This window comes from Apis dorsata, unplaced genomic scaffold, assembly GCF_000469605.1.
Source record: "Apis dorsata unplaced genomic scaffold, Apis dorsata 1.3 scaffold_502, whole genome shotgun sequence".
NCBI lineage: Eukaryota > Metazoa > Arthropoda > Insecta > Hymenoptera > Apidae > Apis > Apis dorsata.
This window is the reverse complement of record NW_006263732.1, coordinates 432,073-450,112: the sequence shown is the minus strand read 5'-3', so window position 1 is coordinate 450,112 and position 18,040 is coordinate 432,073. Positions and strand designations below refer to the sequence as shown.

The 18,040-nt window shown below is 27.1% G+C and overlaps 2 protein-coding genes across 3 annotated transcripts; one reads left to right on the top strand and one right to left on the bottom strand.

The window, feature by feature from the left end:
* The first annotated feature begins 250 nt into the window (after positions 1-250).
* Positions 251-2,460, top strand: LOC102681692 (glycoprotein-N-acetylgalactosamine 3-beta-galactosyltransferase 1). 2 transcript variants are annotated; one of them, XM_006620314.2, is made up of 5 exons: positions 251-314; positions 679-854; positions 927-1,134; positions 1,201-1,339; positions 1,488-2,460. In XM_006620314.2, exons 1-5 carry the CDS (start codon positions 266-268, stop codon positions 2,032-2,034), a joined length of 1,119 nt encoding a protein of 372 aa, XP_006620377.1. In that variant the 5' UTR covers positions 251-265; the 3' UTR covers positions 2,035-2,460. The 2 variants fall into 2 exon arrangements, with proteins under 2 accessions (XP_006620377.1, XP_031368565.1); XM_031512705.1 differs by lacking the exon at positions 251-314 and adding an exon at positions 536-578.
* Positions 2,461-3,110: 650 nt separating this feature from the next.
* Positions 3,111-15,539, bottom strand: LOC102681430 (mediator of RNA polymerase II transcription subunit 13). Its single transcript, XM_006620312.2, has 14 exons — positions 15,376-15,539; positions 15,097-15,242; positions 14,536-14,965; positions 11,332-11,899; positions 11,053-11,259; positions 9,258-10,970; positions 8,847-9,192; positions 8,276-8,571; positions 7,876-8,067; positions 7,398-7,742; positions 6,726-7,064; positions 5,880-6,164; positions 5,188-5,459; positions 3,111-4,755 (listed from the first exon to the last, which is right to left on the bottom strand). Exons 3-14 carry the CDS (start codon positions 14,802-14,804, stop codon positions 4,623-4,625), a joined length of 4,965 nt encoding a protein of 1,654 aa, XP_006620375.1. The 5' UTR covers positions 14,805-14,965; positions 15,097-15,242; positions 15,376-15,539; the 3' UTR covers positions 3,111-4,622.
* Between the last annotated feature and the right edge of the window lie 2,501 nt (positions 15,540-18,040).

The window sequence follows — 18,040 nt, the reverse complement described above, 5'->3', positions numbered from 1 at the left end:
GTTTTATATAAATCTAAAATCATTAATTGCAAACATAAAGATAAATATATTTTTTTTGAACCCTATTGTGAAAATAAGTTAAAGATATAAAATATTTTATTTATTATTATTATATATGATAATAATAATATTTTAAAATAATATTCTTATAAATGAAATAAAAAAAAATTTTTTTCAGAAGCAATGTTTTAAATTAAAAAAAATATTAATATAAGGAATTTCAAATTGATGAATGATGTCCGATAAAACATAATTCATTTTAAAAATGAATAAAATAATTTTAAATTTCTACTTATGTCTACAAAAATTTATAGGTATGTTGATGTAATTATGATATTATTATAATAAAGATATGATAAAAATTTTTAAAAATTTATAGTATCCTAACTTCGATTTATTTATAACTTCTTTTATTTTATTTAAATATGTAAAAAATTAATGCTTTTTAATTAATAAAAATCATTAATAAGCTAAAAAAATACATTTTGTTGCAGTAATTTGACATAATTAAATCCTTTAGCTGGATTAAAGTTGTTTACTTTTATATATCATGATTCGAAGGTTTTTAAATGTTAATGGTAAATTAATATTTTAAAATGATTGATTTTCATTATTAAATAATGAAAATCTAACATTGGTTGTATATCTTTTTATTAATAAATTTTATTTTTTATATAGGTGTTAGAAATGGTAAGCATTTTATATTAACTCTTCTTATTGGTATAATTTTTGGATTTATCTCAGCGTGCCTTTTAATAATTTCTACAAGAAATGTGCCATATATGTTTAATTGGTTTTCTGGTGGTTTTATGCTTGCAAGAGATCCACATCACTATTCAGAATTGGAATCAGAAGTAATTATTTTATATTATTTATTTGTAATCTCTTTATATTCAATTTTGTTATTTTATTAATAAATGTAATAGGTTGGTCCTGAAATAGAAGTAAAATTTCATAGTGCAGATGAGGATTTTCATAAAGATGAAGATAAAGTTGCACAAGAACTTGCAAAAAAAGTACGTGTCTTGTGTTGGATCATGACTGGTCCAAAAAATCACCAAAGTAAAGCTCAACATGTGAAAGCAACATGGGGAAAACGTTGCAATATTCTTTTATTTATGAGTTCTGCTGAAGGTAAAATATTATAATAATATTTTAAAATAATAATTTAAATTATTATTTTAAAATATAAATTTCCAGATACAAATTTACCTACAGTTGTTTTATCAGTAAAAGAAGGAAGAGATAACTTATGGGCAAAAACCAAAGAAGCTTTTAAATATGCTTATGAAAAGTACAAAGATAAAGTTGATTGGTTTATGAAAGCTGATGATGATACGTAAATAATTTATTGCAATTACAAATTTTTAAATCATATTTAATAATAAATCAGATTTAATAAAAAAGATTTAAAATTCAAAATTTTTTTTTAATATAAGTATTTTTATTTTATGATTAATATTATTTAAAAATTATTAAATTTTCAGATATGTGGTGATAGAAAATTTACGATATATGTTATCATCTTATGACTCAAATTCCCCATTATATTTTGGCTGTAGATTTAAGCCATTTGTGAAACAAGGATACATGAGTGGTGGTGCAGGATATGTACTTAGTAAAGAAGCTTTGCGTAAATTTGTGGAAGAGGCTTTGCCTGATAAAACAAAGTGTCGTTCAGACAGTGGAGGTGCAGAAGATGTAGAAATGGGAAAGTGCCTGGAAAAAGTAAATGTCAAAGCAATGGATACTCGAGATCCACATGGTCGTGGAAGATTTTTCCCCTTTGTACCAGAGCATCATTTAATTCCTAATCACATGGATAAGAATTTCTGGTACTGGAAGTATATTTATTACGATACCAAAGATGGTCTCAATTGTTGTTCCGATAGTGCGATTTCATTTCACTATGTGTCACCTAATATGATGTATGTTCTTGAGTACTTAATTTATCACTTAAGACCGTATGGTATCACACATAGTATAGAGAAACTTACTACAGATCAGTCAATTACTGTATTGACTGAATACTAGTCTTTATACTTATTATATTTTAATCTATAATGAATATCTTTGTTTTTTATAAATTTTTAAGCAAATATAGAAATTAAAAAAAAAATATTTTGAAATTTAATAATTAAAATAAAAATAAAAATTTTGCAATTGATAAAATTTGCAATTAAGCTTTTTTCTATTTAAATTATTTTTTGTATAAATTAATTGTTATAATTATTCAGAGATAATTTTTTTTTAATCATTTTAAAATTCAAAAAATTTTGAAGAAAATTTCTTTTATATTTATATAAATGATTTAAAATTCCTTTTTAGATTCAATTATTCAGTATTTAAATCGATGATATTAATTTTTTTTTTATTTTAATGAGTATAACTAGTCCATTCAGGCCAACGAATTAGATATTAACATATTCACTGAAAAATAAAAATTTGTGATATATGTGATATATTTCGTGTCATTTTTGCTTATATCCGTAATAGATATATATGATGTTTATACGTACCTATATATGAATGATGAAAAATTTATAAATTCATTGTAAGAGTAAAACAAGGTATGCACTCTTATAAATGTTACAAGCATATTAGAATATTATTAATTATTAATTATAAATTATTACTTAGTAATTTTTATTAATTAATTTTAATAATTGTATTGTACATGTATAAATTTATACAATAAAATTTAATTTTTTCATCAAATATTTAATCGAAATTATTCTTGAAGTATGAAAATAAAATTTAAAGATATATTTTGATAAATTTTTATTATAAGTTATTTATTTTTTAAATTATTTTTTTTAATTTTAAATTTTTTAATTAATCATTTTTAAAAAAAAAAAAAAGAAAGTTATTCTATAATGATCTGATCTGTTATCATTAATTTACAGCAATTTATATTTTCTTTTTCTGTACATATTGAGATTTTTTATTTCTTTAAATAATATGATATATGATTAATTTTACATTAATAATAAGTTTTGCAGAAATAAAGACATTATACCATTTCTATTATGCTTGCAACATCAAAGCTGTAAAATTCACACATATTTTGTGTGAAATGAGGTATATAATTATATATACACATAAAACTGTATTTCGTAATATTAATATAATAATGGTAATGGTAATAATAATAATAATAATTAATAATAATAATCCCAATAATGATGTTCTACCCAGATAATAAATACTATAGATACAGTGTGAGTGTGGTGTGTGAGTAAATTAACCAATTAACTTTATAAGGGGGAGAGGATTAGGGATTGCTATGTACAAGTCATATTTGTACTATGCGACTGACGCAATTAGCCACCATCGGCTTCCATTCAGACGCGCCCTGTATTCTCTTCTCTTGTCTTTTTATTTATTTCTTATATATCTTTTTCGCTTTGTTTGCGCGCTCATTTATTTGTTTATGAAATCATTTTTTTTTCCTAAATTTCAGGGAACAAACCTCTCTGTGCCCTTCTTTCATTTTCTTTTATTCTTGCTCTTTTTTCGCTCATTTTCAATTATCTAATATCTCGGCGATGTTTCTCACTTCATAAATTATTTAAAAACAATATTTTACACTATTAATGTATGTATAATATATAGAGGTCACCTAATTTGAATAAAATTTGTCAAACAGCATCGAAAAATTGCGCTAATGGGTCCAGGAAACATGATAACAGTGACCCAGTGCCGCGCGAGCATAATATAATATAATATATGTATAATTGTCGTACTTATCTCACACCAGGGGCTTGTACGAGGCATTTTATTTGTAAAAAAGAAGTATCGCCTCCCTTTCCGTTCTTCTTTTTTTCATTTATATCATCTATATAAAATTAAAAAACAACGTAATATTATTTATATTACTTCGTCGTTATTAATAATAAAAGCTTTGTACAAAATTCAATTTACAATTAAAAACGTTTTGGTTATGTAATTTTCTAGAGATTCTGATTTGTAATTGAACTATCTACCGACAGAGAGGCAATTGTTTAACTTCTTATGGCGCGTTCTCTTTTGTTTCTCTTTTTTCCATTTATACACGCGCACTCGTTCTCTCTTCTTTCCTCTCTTTCACACTTTCTTTTATTCATTCTCTTTCATTCTCTTACAAGTTCATTCGTTCTATCAATCTCTCGCACACATAAAATTTTACCTTCCATTCATTCGATTCCATTTGGTATATGGCAATATACGGTCATCATAATATTTCGTGTTATCTTATTTTCGTTTGTCGCGATTATTGAAAAACATAAAATACATTCTATTTATTTTTTTTTTTTTTTGGATATCGAATTACACGAATAGAAAAATGTTAAAAAGAATTACTGTGCATTGATAATCATCAAGTTTACGCTACAATCACGATGTATTATCGCATTAATTTAAAAAAGAATCGAGTACAAAAAAAAGTCGGTTTCGCATTGGAGGTTCGACTAATGGTCGAAAGATCGTTCTTCCAGTTATTCAGAAGAATCTCAAAGTCTCTAAAAAACAGTTGAAGACGGACGTAGGAAACCAGTTGCTCTCGTAAAGCCCCAAGTGACGGTATGGTAAAGAAGTGCATGAAAGAGGTGCACATACTGCACTACGAAGGGAGAGGGTGTGGGTCAGACGAGAGCTGCTGCTGCATGGTAGAGCTGCATGAGCGCTTGTACGTGCACTGGCAAGCAGGATAGACGATCTTTCGTATTCGCATCCACTGCGAGCCATGATAGGGCATTATATCCCTCCAATACATATCTGAAATATATTAGTAATAATAATTAGCAAATATATTATCAAAAATTTAGCAAATACATAGATTATTAATATACGAATGTATTATATTTTAAACTAAATTTTAATAAATATATATATATATATATATATATATATATATATATATATCAAAAATTTAGCAAATACATAGATTATTAATATACGAATGTATTATATTTTAAACTAAATTTTAATAAATATATATCATAAATTGTAAATTACTAAATTAAGTATTAAATAAAATTTTAAAATACTATAGTAAAATTTTTTAATTTAAAATATATAATACTCTCTTTGATGTAATTAAAAGTTATTTTCAGAATATTTAAATTACTAGTCATAATAATATTTCTAATAAAAATTTTAAATAATTAAAAGAAAAAATATATAATTAATGAAAACAATAATATTAACCTGAGCACATCGGTGGTATACTGTGAATCTAATGGATGAGCAGTGAGTGCACTTTGTTGTTGTAACAGATCATCACTATTCTGCTGAATTGCTGGACTATGCAAATGTAAGGCATTCTTTAAAAATACTGGGCAAACTCCTTCAAGATGGGGACAAGCTGACCAAAACCATGGTGGCATCCGTCCAGTTGGTGCAGTAGATACCAAATAACCAAGAGCAAGAGGTTGTTGTAATAGCGTTCCTACTTCTTCTGCTTGTTCAGCAACTGCAACCTATCAAATATGAATTAATTTTTTTTCTTAATTTTATATATAAATAATAATTATGATAATTAAAACATTTATTTTGTTATATTTAATTCAATTAAAATTTTAGTTAAAGTATTAGTAAAAATCTTATTATTTTATTGAATTTTTTTATGATAAAATTATTTTTTAATATAATAATAAAATAAAAATATAATAATAAATAAAATTAATTCATATAATATAATTTAATATAATATGATATAATATAAATAAAAAATTATGTAATATTCAATAATATTCGTAAGTATAATTATATTTACTAACATCAAGAGTTTTTTTTTAAAATAATTTTTCTTTAAAATAGAAATGAATTGAATCTTTTAAATTATATTTAATTTTAGAAATTTGAATAAAAATTTGAATTTGAATAATATATTAACTTACTCTTGGTGTGTTACTACATGGAAATGGACTACCAGGTCCATCATGATTGCCTAAACCTGAACCACCACCGTCTCCACCCATTGGAGATCCCTCAGGACGATGTGGACTACCTCCAGGACTTTGCCCTCCACCAGCACCAGCTTCTGGCCATACATTGAAAATATCGTTGAAATCTCCCATGCCTTCCATACCTTCTGGCATATCATCATTTAGTGCAGAAAATAGTTCATCATCTCCTAATTCTGGTCCATTAATATGCTGCTCTTGAAATGCAGTCTGTGACGACTATAGCAAAAAAATTATTCTTAGATATTTAAAAATTATAGATATTGAATAAAAGAGAATTTTATTGAAATTTTATTAAAAATAATTTTTAATAAATATATTAATTTTTAAAAATATATTTATTTTTTAATTTATAAAAACAAATTTTACTTTTTCTAAATATAGTTATATTCAATACATTAATTTATATAGGAATGTACAGATAAGATGCAGAATATATTTTATTATTTTTATTTATTAAATATATTTTAGAATTATATAGAATATAATTTCCAAAGAAGAATAAATTGAAAATAAAGTTTTTTTTTAAGTAAAGAATTTCATAAAAGAATTAATATATAAATAATATATAAATAAAAGAATTCTATTAATTTATTTTATTAAATTAATAAAATAATTAATGTTTTGAAAAAAATATGTTTTCTTTTAATAAAAAAAAATTGTAATTTTATATATTTTCTTTTAATGAATATTCAAATGATTTTTGTTAATGAATTTTTCAAATGATTTTTGTTAAATGTTTTATTTATATTTTGAAATAAAATTTAAACAAAAAGTTACCTGTGTGGTAGCAGATGTAGGAAAAACGAGAATATGAGTGCATGTAACATCTTGTGGTGTAGACAATTGGCAGTTTACCGATGCTTGACTAAATCTTTCATCAGGTGTAAACTGATCAGCCATAAGCCTGAGAGTTGAATCTGGTTCAAGGGAGACTAAACAGGCGCTGAGCACACAAGGTGCTGCTGACGGATATAAAAGGCTGCATTGGCCACATATTTCTTTAAGATGTTTAGAGGCTTTAAGAAGCGCTTTTCTCGATAATAACCAACTCCAACCTTTTAATTCACCATGTCCGATACGGCCTACACGACCTACTACTAATCTCCAAGGTTGTACCTAAATGAATGAATGTAGAAGTATTTATTTTAATAAAATATTTATAATTATTTAAATATTAAATATAATAATTTATTATTGCTATTTTTTGTTTTTATCATTAATTATATTTTGATTATTTTTTTGATATTTTAAAATAATTGAATATTAATATTAAATTTTATTTTTGTATTAAATATATTTATTACTTTTTAAATATATTTAAAAATATTTGTATAACTTTTTCATTAAACTTATTGACGATTTATATAATCATAAGCGTTTTATGAACACAAAATAAGAATTAAATATAAAAAATTCATTTAATTTTTTTATGTTTTATAAATTACTTACACCTTGAGACATTACACTCAATATAAAATCCATCAATTTTTGTAATCCAATTCGTCTGGCTGAGGCGCGTTTTCTTCTTTTCCTATTGGGTATATCAATATTGATAGTAGCTGTTTCGAATATTTCGCCACGATCATCGGTTGCAACCGCAAGTAGCCAAGATTGATCTTCGCTTAGGCAGTAACTGAGGTACAGAACTGCACACTCTTCTGGTCCAGCAATGCCAAAAGACTCCGGTGCTTCACTTTTCGCCCGTAGAGGAGCCAAGACGTAGGCTGGTGAGTATAACCGGTACGGGGCTCTGTTTCGTTCCTGATGTATAGTTGCAAGAGTATTACTATAAGACTGAAAATGATCGAGTCATGGCCTGTTTATCTTTTACTATTTTTATCATTTTAATAGGCACACGGGCAACACAATTGATTTATTTTAAAAAATTGATACAATTAAACACAAGAGATAGAAAATAGGATCTTACATCTTTACTTTTAAGAAAAAGATCTGCTGCCGCAGCAGTACCGAATCCAGTGAGACTTTTTACTGTGGAATTATGATTTAATAATCGACGACCTTGTAGAAATACATTTAATGCTAAAGCTCTCATCTCATCCTGTATCTTACGCCTTTCTCTAGCTCGTCCTAACTCCATTATACTTTCCAAAGATATTATCTGAAGAAAACATAAATTACAAATTAATTATTTATAATTAGTTATTTACAATTATATGCAACGCATCCTTACATATTAAAATATAAGATATATATATTCGATTAAATACTGATCTTTTGATATATAAATCTAATTTTTATTTGTTTTTTATCTTTTTTTAAATTGATCAAATTATTTAAATATAAGAAAAATTATAATTTAATCTCACCTGAACATTTATATTAGATCTAATGTTTTCAGGCATGCTATTAATTGCTGTCGAATATGCACGTAACAAAGCTAAAATAGCAAGTCTTCGACGATCAGGATCTTCAGGACCTCCCAATGAGAAAGGTTCTACTAAATAAACAACTATAGCTGGAGGCTCAACTTCCTCTTCATCTGGACCCGATGTGGTATTAGTGTGTACTGTGGCAGTTTGTGAAGTTGGTGTTGTATTACCGGTATTAGAATTAGTATTTGTTGTGTTTGACGATGGGGTTTCACTTCTAGGATTTTCTCCTTCTAAAAATTTACAAATTTTATATAATTTTTTTCATAAATAAATACATTAAACTTTAGTAATATATTTCAATTAAAAAAAAAAATTTAATGGCATTATTCATATATAAAGGATGTTAATATATTTATGGAGATTCTTATATCTTTATAATTTTGTATACTAACTTTTGTATTTGTTTTGATCTCTAAAATCATTTTTTAAAAATATATTTCAATAAATATATATACGATATATTGTGCAATGAAATTCAAAGATCAAGAAAAATATTAAAACATACCAATAGATTCAGGTTTACTTGACATTACATCGGGCGTAGCTGGCATTGTATCAGTAACGGGAATAGTTGTTTGTGGTTGTTGTTGTTGTTGTTGCTTATTAGATTGCGAATCTCCGGGATCTAATAAACTTCGATCCTGAATAACTTGTGTTAAATATGGAGCTAATCGATGATTACAGACTTGGGCATATAATCTTAACAATTCTCCTAATTGGTTCTCTCCTAAAAGTTTAAACCAATCGTCTATTGGTTGTTTGATTTGTTTTTGTACAGACGATTTTCCAACTCGAAGAATACCATCACGCAATGCTTTTGAAATAGGTGTATGCCTTCCTAACCGACAAATCTGATAAAAAATTACAATTTTATAATCTAAAATAAAATATGTTACATAAAAACCTATTTACTTACTTCATATGTAGTTGATAATTCACGGAAAAATGATTTTACTTTATTAACAACACAATCGCTATCAGGTGCTACCACTACATAGGCAACATCTCTCGGTCCAGCATATGGTTCCAATAGCAATTTTTCCCAGTAACTTAAAGCATAAGGTGACAAAGATAGCCAATCTCGATCATATCCAACAACTAGTGCAGGTATTGGTTGAGGTTCACAACGATCATCTGTTCCACGACCAGCTAAACGATGAAATTGTCTCCAAGTTAAAGGACCTGCGACAGTATATGGTGCTTCCCACATTCGAGTGGTACATTTTTTTTGTACTGCATCTTGTAATAATGGTTGTAAAGCTCTCATCATTCGCACAATATCACCACTGCATTGAGGACCTTTTGCTCTAAGAAACACCCATCGATGCACTCCAATTATACGATTAGTCCTTTCATTGTGCGTACCGTTAATTTTACCCTGATCAAGAGCTGCTAGCGAAACTTCGTTTCCATCATTAAATTCCAACATATTTACGGTAGGCGTGAGCATTGGATAACTCTTCATTGTAGCGTAGATTCTCGATGCTCTGTAAAGACTACTTGCAGAACTCTGTATGATCAGGCACTGTTCTCTAAGCAATTCTAACACACTAGGTGGTATCACATCTAAACCTTCTGATGGTTTACCCCCTCCACAGGCTACAGCAACCAAAGACGCTTTTTTCTTTTCCGCTGGATCTTCTGCAATACCAGTGATTTCCATTTCATCTTCATAGAACAAACCAGCTTGATGAGCCAATCGCCGATTTACAACTGCACTAAAACCACAACTACACCTGATCTGATCATCATCTTGAAACAGAGCTCCGCTTGACCATGAGTGTGTAAGATACACACCAGCATCTGCACCTTTAATATTACCAACAACTTTTGGACCTGCATTGCACACGCAGAGACTGCAACTGTCGAAATTATGATCACGAAAGATATTAAGCACAGTGTCACCTAAAAGGATATTCACTATGAGAGAGTTCGATTCTGGTGCACGAGTAGGACCTGGTGTATCCGCCTCGATGCTATTCAAATTTTTGTTTAGATACGATGAAGTAGTAGATGTGGCAGGACTCGGTTGATCATATGGTGGCGGTGGTGGTCTTCCGGAAATAGTTGCTGAGCGATATGGTGCTCCCAATGGTGCTGGACTTGGAGGACAAGGTTGTTGTTGGACTGAACCAGGTCTAGTTGGTGGAAGTGGTTTATCTGGATTGTTGGAAGTAGGATTGCACTGCCAAGAAGGTCTATATACGCAGTGCGATGGCAGTGTAACAGGAGGTAATGATTGGCTGGGCAGATTTGTAAGTGGAGCATATTTGGAAGAACCAACCATCTTACAGATGGGCGCAGGTTTGAACACGTAAGACCAATCATCGATAGGCTCTTCTTGAGGAGATCCCATGTTCGGATATATATCAGGCAGATGCCTAAGTGGTCGTTGAGGTACAGAAAGTTCCGTCTGGTCCATTAAAGAGTCATTCAACTGACAAGGAGAAGCAACTGGATTATGCTCTAAGGATGGTGGTGTTGGAAACATTTTGGAAAGTTCTTCTGGTCGTAACACACCTACTCCTCTATTACTATGTCTGTTATTGGCATCTACTCTGGTTTCTTCATGAAGTCCACCAGATCTATTTGATTCTGGTGGAGTTTGTACTTGAAGCTGGTTCAAATTCTACAAGAAGTATTAAGTAATTTATTTTAATTATAAAAATTATTAAATAATAAAAAGTAAAAAAAGAAAAATCAAAACTTACAGTTTCGTCACTGGAAGTATCTGGATCAGAATTATCAAAAATTTGGTCTAAATCTTTGTAAGACGCTTGAAGACCTTCGCTAGTAAATAAGGATCCTGGTTTAGAAGGATCATCTCTTTGCCGTCGAAGTCCATCAACGCTTGTACCGTTTTCTTCACCTGCTGCATCAAACTCATACGGATCTGTTCTTCTTCCAATACAATCTCCCTATTGAGCATTAATAGATTAATTTATAATTTATAGTATAATAATATTACATAACTGGAAAAAATCACTTACAACATTGACATTTGGTTCTTGTTTAATTTCTATTTTGGGTGTTTGAGATTGAGGAATTTGAGAATTCATTGGTGGATATAATGTGTTATTTCGCACATTAACTGGACTGTTATTAGATTCCTTAAAACGTTTTACAGGATGATTGAGCCATGCTTCTTGTATTGAATAATCATAGAGACAACGTAACGACTGTTCATTTTCTAAATAAATCTCCTCACATTCTCTAGAAACTAGGACTGGTCGTTTTAATGTTGGTCCAGGAGCTGGACTATGTACTTGATTATTGCATGCAGAGGAAGTTGATTTAGGGCCTTGAGAAGGAGTTAGCGGTGGGGCAGTGTTTGCATGACTTGGTGGTGGTTGAGGACTGAGTGTAGGCATTGTCGGTTCTGCTGGTGGAATCGATGCTGGCTCGGAATGTGGAGTTGGAAGAGGTGAAGGTGCAGGAGATCCTGGTGAGCCAACAGATGGAACTGGTAAACAATCTCCTCCTGTTGGTGGTCCTCTTGAATAAGAAGGAGGTCCGCCTGGTGGTGTACTTGGCGCTTCTGTTCTGTTCAATACAGACCTATTCCAATTAAGGAATATAATCATAAATTAAGATTCTTTTAAAAAATAAATGTTATATAGAGATTAATAATATATTTAATATTTTAGATTTAATGATTTATAAATAATATTGACAAAAACTGATTCATGCGAAATAAAAAATGATGATTTTTTAAAATAAATATTTATATGAATTTTATAATGAAATTATAATCATTCCATTAAAAATTATTGTAAAAAAATAAATTTAATATATTTGTCTATTAAAAATTGTTAAGAGTACAAATATATTTTTAAATGTAATCAAAAATAAAGTTATAAATTCAATTACAATATTAATATAATAAATATAGCAAGAGAAATATAATAAATACAAAAATCATGCTGAAGTTGTGAACAATACTGCAAAGCATTCTTTAACAACAACATACATGCAAAGCATCCTTTAACAATAATTACCCGAAATAAAAAAAGCAAAATTTCAAAAAGAAAGAAAAAGAAAAACAAAACATAAATATTTAAATAATATTTTATAAGAATATGTATTTTTCTCTATTAAATTATTGTAATATTTTATGCAATATTAAAAGTGAAAATTAATTGTATAATAATATATGAAATAAATAAAAAAATTAATTTTATTCAAGAGAAATATATTTATGTAAGCTTTTTAATTTTATAATATACCTCAGTGCTATTTATATTATAACATCATATACAATATATATTGATTTACCAATTTTGCATGAATATACTTACTATAATATTTATAAACATATATAGCTTTCATTTAAAGTATATATAAAATATATATTAAATGTATATATACAAAATGTGTATATTATTTTTCTTTAATAATATTAAAAATAAGATTTGTACTATATAATATGTTGTATGTTATTTATTATAATATATAATTATAATAAATGATTTTTCTTGTTTACACTTTATCACAATTAATATTTATAATTTTTTCAGAAATGAGACTTCCCACATACAAAATGAAAACATTATATAATAATATTGATTAATGCATTATTCGTGCAATTAGGTTTAGTTACTCCTGATTAAATAAGTAGCGGAGCTTTCATAAGCAATGTGAATTAAAAAATGACGTTATGGTATTATAACGATCAAACGATATTTGCATTATTGCGGTGATTAATTAAGATATGAAAAAAAAAAAAAAATGATTTTCTCATTGATATCGGGGCAGAAATTACCCACCTGGGGGCATTAGCAGGGACAGAGGGACAAGCATCCCACTGGGTGGTAGAGCGTCGATGAAACGGTACGACCCTCCGTCCACCTTTATCCCTCTGAACCTGAGAGGAGGCCAGGCTCTTCCAACCCCCGGGGGTGGCAGACCTGCAACCGATGTATTTAATATCTTGTTTTTTATATTTCTGTTTGTATTATTTATTGGACAGCAATATATGGAGCAAAAATAAATACAGTAATGTCTTGCATTCTGATTGGTATTTTGTTCTCCAAATTGACCATTGCTATCATTGTCATTTCTTAGTCATTTCTTAGTCATCTTTGTGAACAAAACTATTAAATAAATCTTTTAATGGACCTATTTAACTAAAACATAAATAATACTGTCTCACTTTATCCCTTATTCATTCCTGATACAAACTCTCCTTACAAGTTATCCAGTTTTAATTCCAACCTGTAGTCAAAATGCAAAGTATTACTGTAACTTAATATCAATTTTAATTATTTTTACAATTTTTCAAACCTACATCTGATGTAATAATATATATAATATTTTTTTTTTAGAATTTTTTAAAAATATGCATATTTTTTACTTTAAAATTATGAGACTTTTAATTACTTATTTAAAATACGAAAAAAATAAATAAAATCTTAGCAATGATAGTATTTTTAGGCTCAAATTTATTATTTTATAGTCTTTATAATTTTTTATTTTAATATTTAATATTTTGATTTCTATTTATTATTATTCAGTTTTATTATAACATAGACTTTATAATTTAAAAAAAATAAAAAATTTATAATATTCTTTATTAAATTTTTTAATATAGGATAGTTTTGTTGTCATAAAGAATACTAATTTAAAGAAATAATTGCATTTTAGCCATTCTCAAGAACTAAATTTACATGCATATATTGCAGCAGCCATTAAAAAAATTATTATCTATATTGTAATATTTTAAATAATCTACATTTTATAAATTGTGCTAAAACATGCAGACAGAATCAATAACAACATTACGAACATTATATATTTTAAATATTATCAGATAAACATAGAATGCAGTCAAAAGAAGTATATGTTTATTGCTACATGTAATAAATATGCAAAGAAAATAATAGTCAAAAATCTAACAATAATTTTATAAATGCATTCTTTACATATACTTTTATATAATATTACAAATTGAATAAAAGTTATTATTATTATAATTACTATTACCGCATTGTAATTTTTAATTATATTGTATCGATATAACACAAAACGATTAAATTTTAATACTATTTAATAAAATTTTTGAGATAAACATTTTTTGAATGAAATTTTTAAAAATTTTTAATTTCTTAAATTACAAATAAAATTATGAAATATAGTAATTTTACAATGCAGTAAAATTTAAATTCATAAAATAAAAAATCATGAAAATTACTTACTTTGAACAGATACAGGAAGACTTTTGTGTTGGATCAATAAAGGTCCAGGTTCCAAGTTCTGTGGAAGATTCTGTCTTGGAAGCAGAAATTGGTGAGCTCAAAGTACATTCTGCCCATACACGTTCTGGTAATTCTGTAGCTGCTTGTAATTCCTGCTGACTCAAGAGAGGATGTTCACAACTAGCAGGACTACTTGGTGGAGAAAGAGGAGTATCAGGTGGACTATCATCCATATCTGTGACCAGGACATAACAAGAAGGATAACGCATACGGACACCACCAACAAGTACTTCTACTAGAGGTGGAAGTCCTGCTTCTATGTTACTGCTATTGATTGGATAAAAGTGTTTCCATTCTTCAAGAAGTTGACTATCTATACGTCCCACTGGACCAATTAATGTGCCTGCTAGTCCATAAGGAGCTAGAATCACTGTAATAGAATTAGTAAATACATCAAATAATTATATATATCTAATCATAATTTATATTAATTATATACAAAATATAATTTATACTAATTATATATTAATTATATTGAGTTGAGTAATTTATTATATATACCTTTAACACCAGATTGGGAAGTTTGGGTACGTTGTAAGCAAGTCCTTGTGAGATGTCGCACAGCAGGATGCTGCCTAACATCCACACTTGCACATACAGTGCTTTCTCCATGCACAAAGAATGCAAATGAGAATGACAAGTGACTACTGTAATAATAAATAATAAAATTATTTAAATTAAATTTTATAAGGAAGTTAATATTTAATTATTTCATAATAGTAGCAAATTATTCATTTTAATATAATAAAAAATATTACTAATAATAATATAAGAACATACCTACTGCAACGGTGTTTTTCGAATCCATCATAAGGTTGTACAAACCACTTTCCTAGACGAACAAAATCACGAGATAATAAGCACCGTTCAATCAAGTTATGCAAAGCTTTGAAAAGAAGTGACCGGCACTCGTATGATAATCCGCTTTCCCAAGAACCTTGCTCACTTTCTGCAATAATAATAAATGTTTATATTATAAAACAATTAATTTTATTTATTATAATGTAATAATTCTTATTATTTTATATAATATTTAAAGATTTATAATTTTAATACAATTGATATATATCGATTGTTGAATATCTTATATAACAATTAAAAAATATTATTAAATATTTTTATATGCAATTTCTTATAATAATTACGTATTTATATATAATTAAGATTCTTAAAAAAGTTAAATTAAATATATAATTCATCACAATTTTTTTTTTTCGTAGATAGCGAAATTTTGTTTTAGAAACAAATACGTTTTGTTATTTTTCTGTGATCTACTTTCCTCTATGATCTACAATTCTTACTGGCGGAAAGAAACGACTGATTCCACTGTGAAAGTAATGCAATTCGTGTATAAAATTACAGCGAGTCACGTCGACACTGGGCAATTCATGGAAGACAAAAGAGAGTTGACCAAGAAAATAAAATTTTAGAATTTTATGTTGATAAACTAAAATCAAATTGTTCCCTTTTTATACTTGTATTTTTATTTTTATATGATAAATCTAATGTTTCGCGTTTTAACATATTTTTACTTTACTTGTGAAATAGTAATGAACTTTACGCTTTATGAACATCAATTCTGCAAATGTGATTATGAAGGTATATTCTCTTTCACTTTCTAAAACGAATTAAAATTATAATAATAATAATATAAATTACGTATCATCTTGAAATATAATTTTTATAAAGTAATCTTCATCTTAAAATCTTTACAAATTTAAAATATTGTTTAAAATTGTAAAGAATAAAATTAATATAAATAAAAAAAATAGTTATAAAAATTATTCTAATTTTAAGAATTGTATATATTTTACATTATATTCAATATTAATCAATAAAATTATAATTATTCTTAACTAATTAATTAAATGAAATAATTTTATTGTTAATTTTTAAAACAAGCTTTTTTCAAATTTTACTTTCTCATATTTTTTTAAGAAGATTTTTGTTAAGAAGATATTTTTTAATTATTGAGAATATATTTTTTTCTATCTATGTTTATCAATGATTCATTCAAATCTTTAATACAACATATATGTTTTCTGAATTTTTTTGGTCCATGATATTCAAAGATTGGATTCATCCAAGACTAACGGTTTATCAGTTCGTTCCGCAATTGGTGTACTTCTTGCGATATACAATAATGGAACCTTGCGTTGCATCGCACTGAGTTGCAGACAAGTACATGGTTCAGCGACCCTATGCAGAGAAACACGGTCTAGCCAACATTACCGCTTCGCTCGCTTTGCACACCTTCTTTCTTCGAAACAAAAGCATACGGGATTTCCTACAATAATGTCCACTACAATTTGCGATGTACTATTTTTGAAGTACAATTGTTTTTCATAAAACTATTTAATCACTATTTTATTTTCCGTAACAAATATATTTATATTTTTTCATTTTTTGAATTGAATCTTTAATATTGAATCTTAGAATAATTTAAAAATAAATACATATATAAAGAATACATATGAATACATATATAAAAAAAACACATATTAATATTCTTGAGATTAATATTAATTAGAAATAGAATAAGTAAAGATATTTTTTCTTTGTTTCATGATGAATATTCATTATTTTTAAACAATACTTTTTTATTAAATCTTAAAATAATAAAATTTTATCTATTAAAAATAAATGTTTTCTATTTTTTTTTTATTGATATTTTATTTTGATTTGAAAATTCTTTCTTTTTATGTTTTACTGTTATGAAATCATATCAATGTTATATCTTTTAACACAATCTGATTAAAAATTAGATGGATATAGAATTATATAGTCATTTAGACATACTTTTGTTGTATAAATTTATTTTTTATTAGAATTTTTAATTATAGATTTCAATCTGCTTTAATAAAGAAAATTTAATAAAGAAAATAGAAATATCTATGTTTTTGTTACGAATAAATCCGATTTAATCCATATTAGTTATTCATACCATATTGACGAAATTTTTTATCACATTATTTGATCACACGAATATATTTTACCACAATATATTGCAATAATTCCAGAAAATTCTTGAAATTGCAGTTCTTCATTATATATCAGAAGATATACAATCTAACGAAGAATATTTAAAATAGAAATTTGGTTATGCCATTTAATATTGAATCATTAAAGAGTAAAATATTAAATTATATTCTCAATTTTAGCTAATATTATTGTGAAAAAAATATTGTTTTTAAGATTTATTAATATCTTGTTTTATTATTAATTATTTATATACATAAAATCTATCCGAAGGAAAGATAAACATCCAATCCCTGTGTCTATTGAGAATCGAAGTGATCCATAGGAGAGTATATAATACACAGGAGCTTCATTACTCACCGCACGCGATGAGTTCCGGTGACACGAGACCAGAGAGATCAGGTTCCTCGCCATACCAGAAAATCCAGAGTTCCTTGGCGGCGGTAAGGGAGAGGGGTGGTGGTGC

Excerpts from the sequence above, each read along its gene's own strand:
- LOC102681692 (XM_006620314.2), top strand. The coding sequence starts at position 266 with ATGAATAAAATAATTTTAAATTTCTACTTATGTCTACAAAAATTTATA. Across the intron at positions 855-926 it reads ATTCAGAATTGGAATCAGAA|GTTGGTCCTGAAATAGAAGT; the intron begins GTAATTATTTTA and ends TAAATGTAATAG. Across the intron at positions 1,135-1,200 it reads ATTTATGAGTTCTGCTGAAG|ATACAAATTTACCTACAGTT; the intron begins GTAAAATATTAT and ends ATAAATTTCCAG.
- LOC102681430 (XM_006620312.2), bottom strand. The coding sequence starts at position 14,804 with ATGCGTTATCCTTCTTGTTATGTCCTGGTCACAGATATGGATGATAGT. Across the intron at positions 10,971-11,052 it reads ATACTTCCAGTGACGAAACT|AATTTGAACCAGCTTCAAGT; the intron begins GTAAGTTTTGAT and ends TACTTCTTGTAG. Across the intron at positions 7,743-7,875 it reads TTTTTCTTAAAAGTAAAGAT|TCTTATAGTAATACTCTTGC; the intron begins GTAAGATCCTAT and ends GATCATTTTCAG.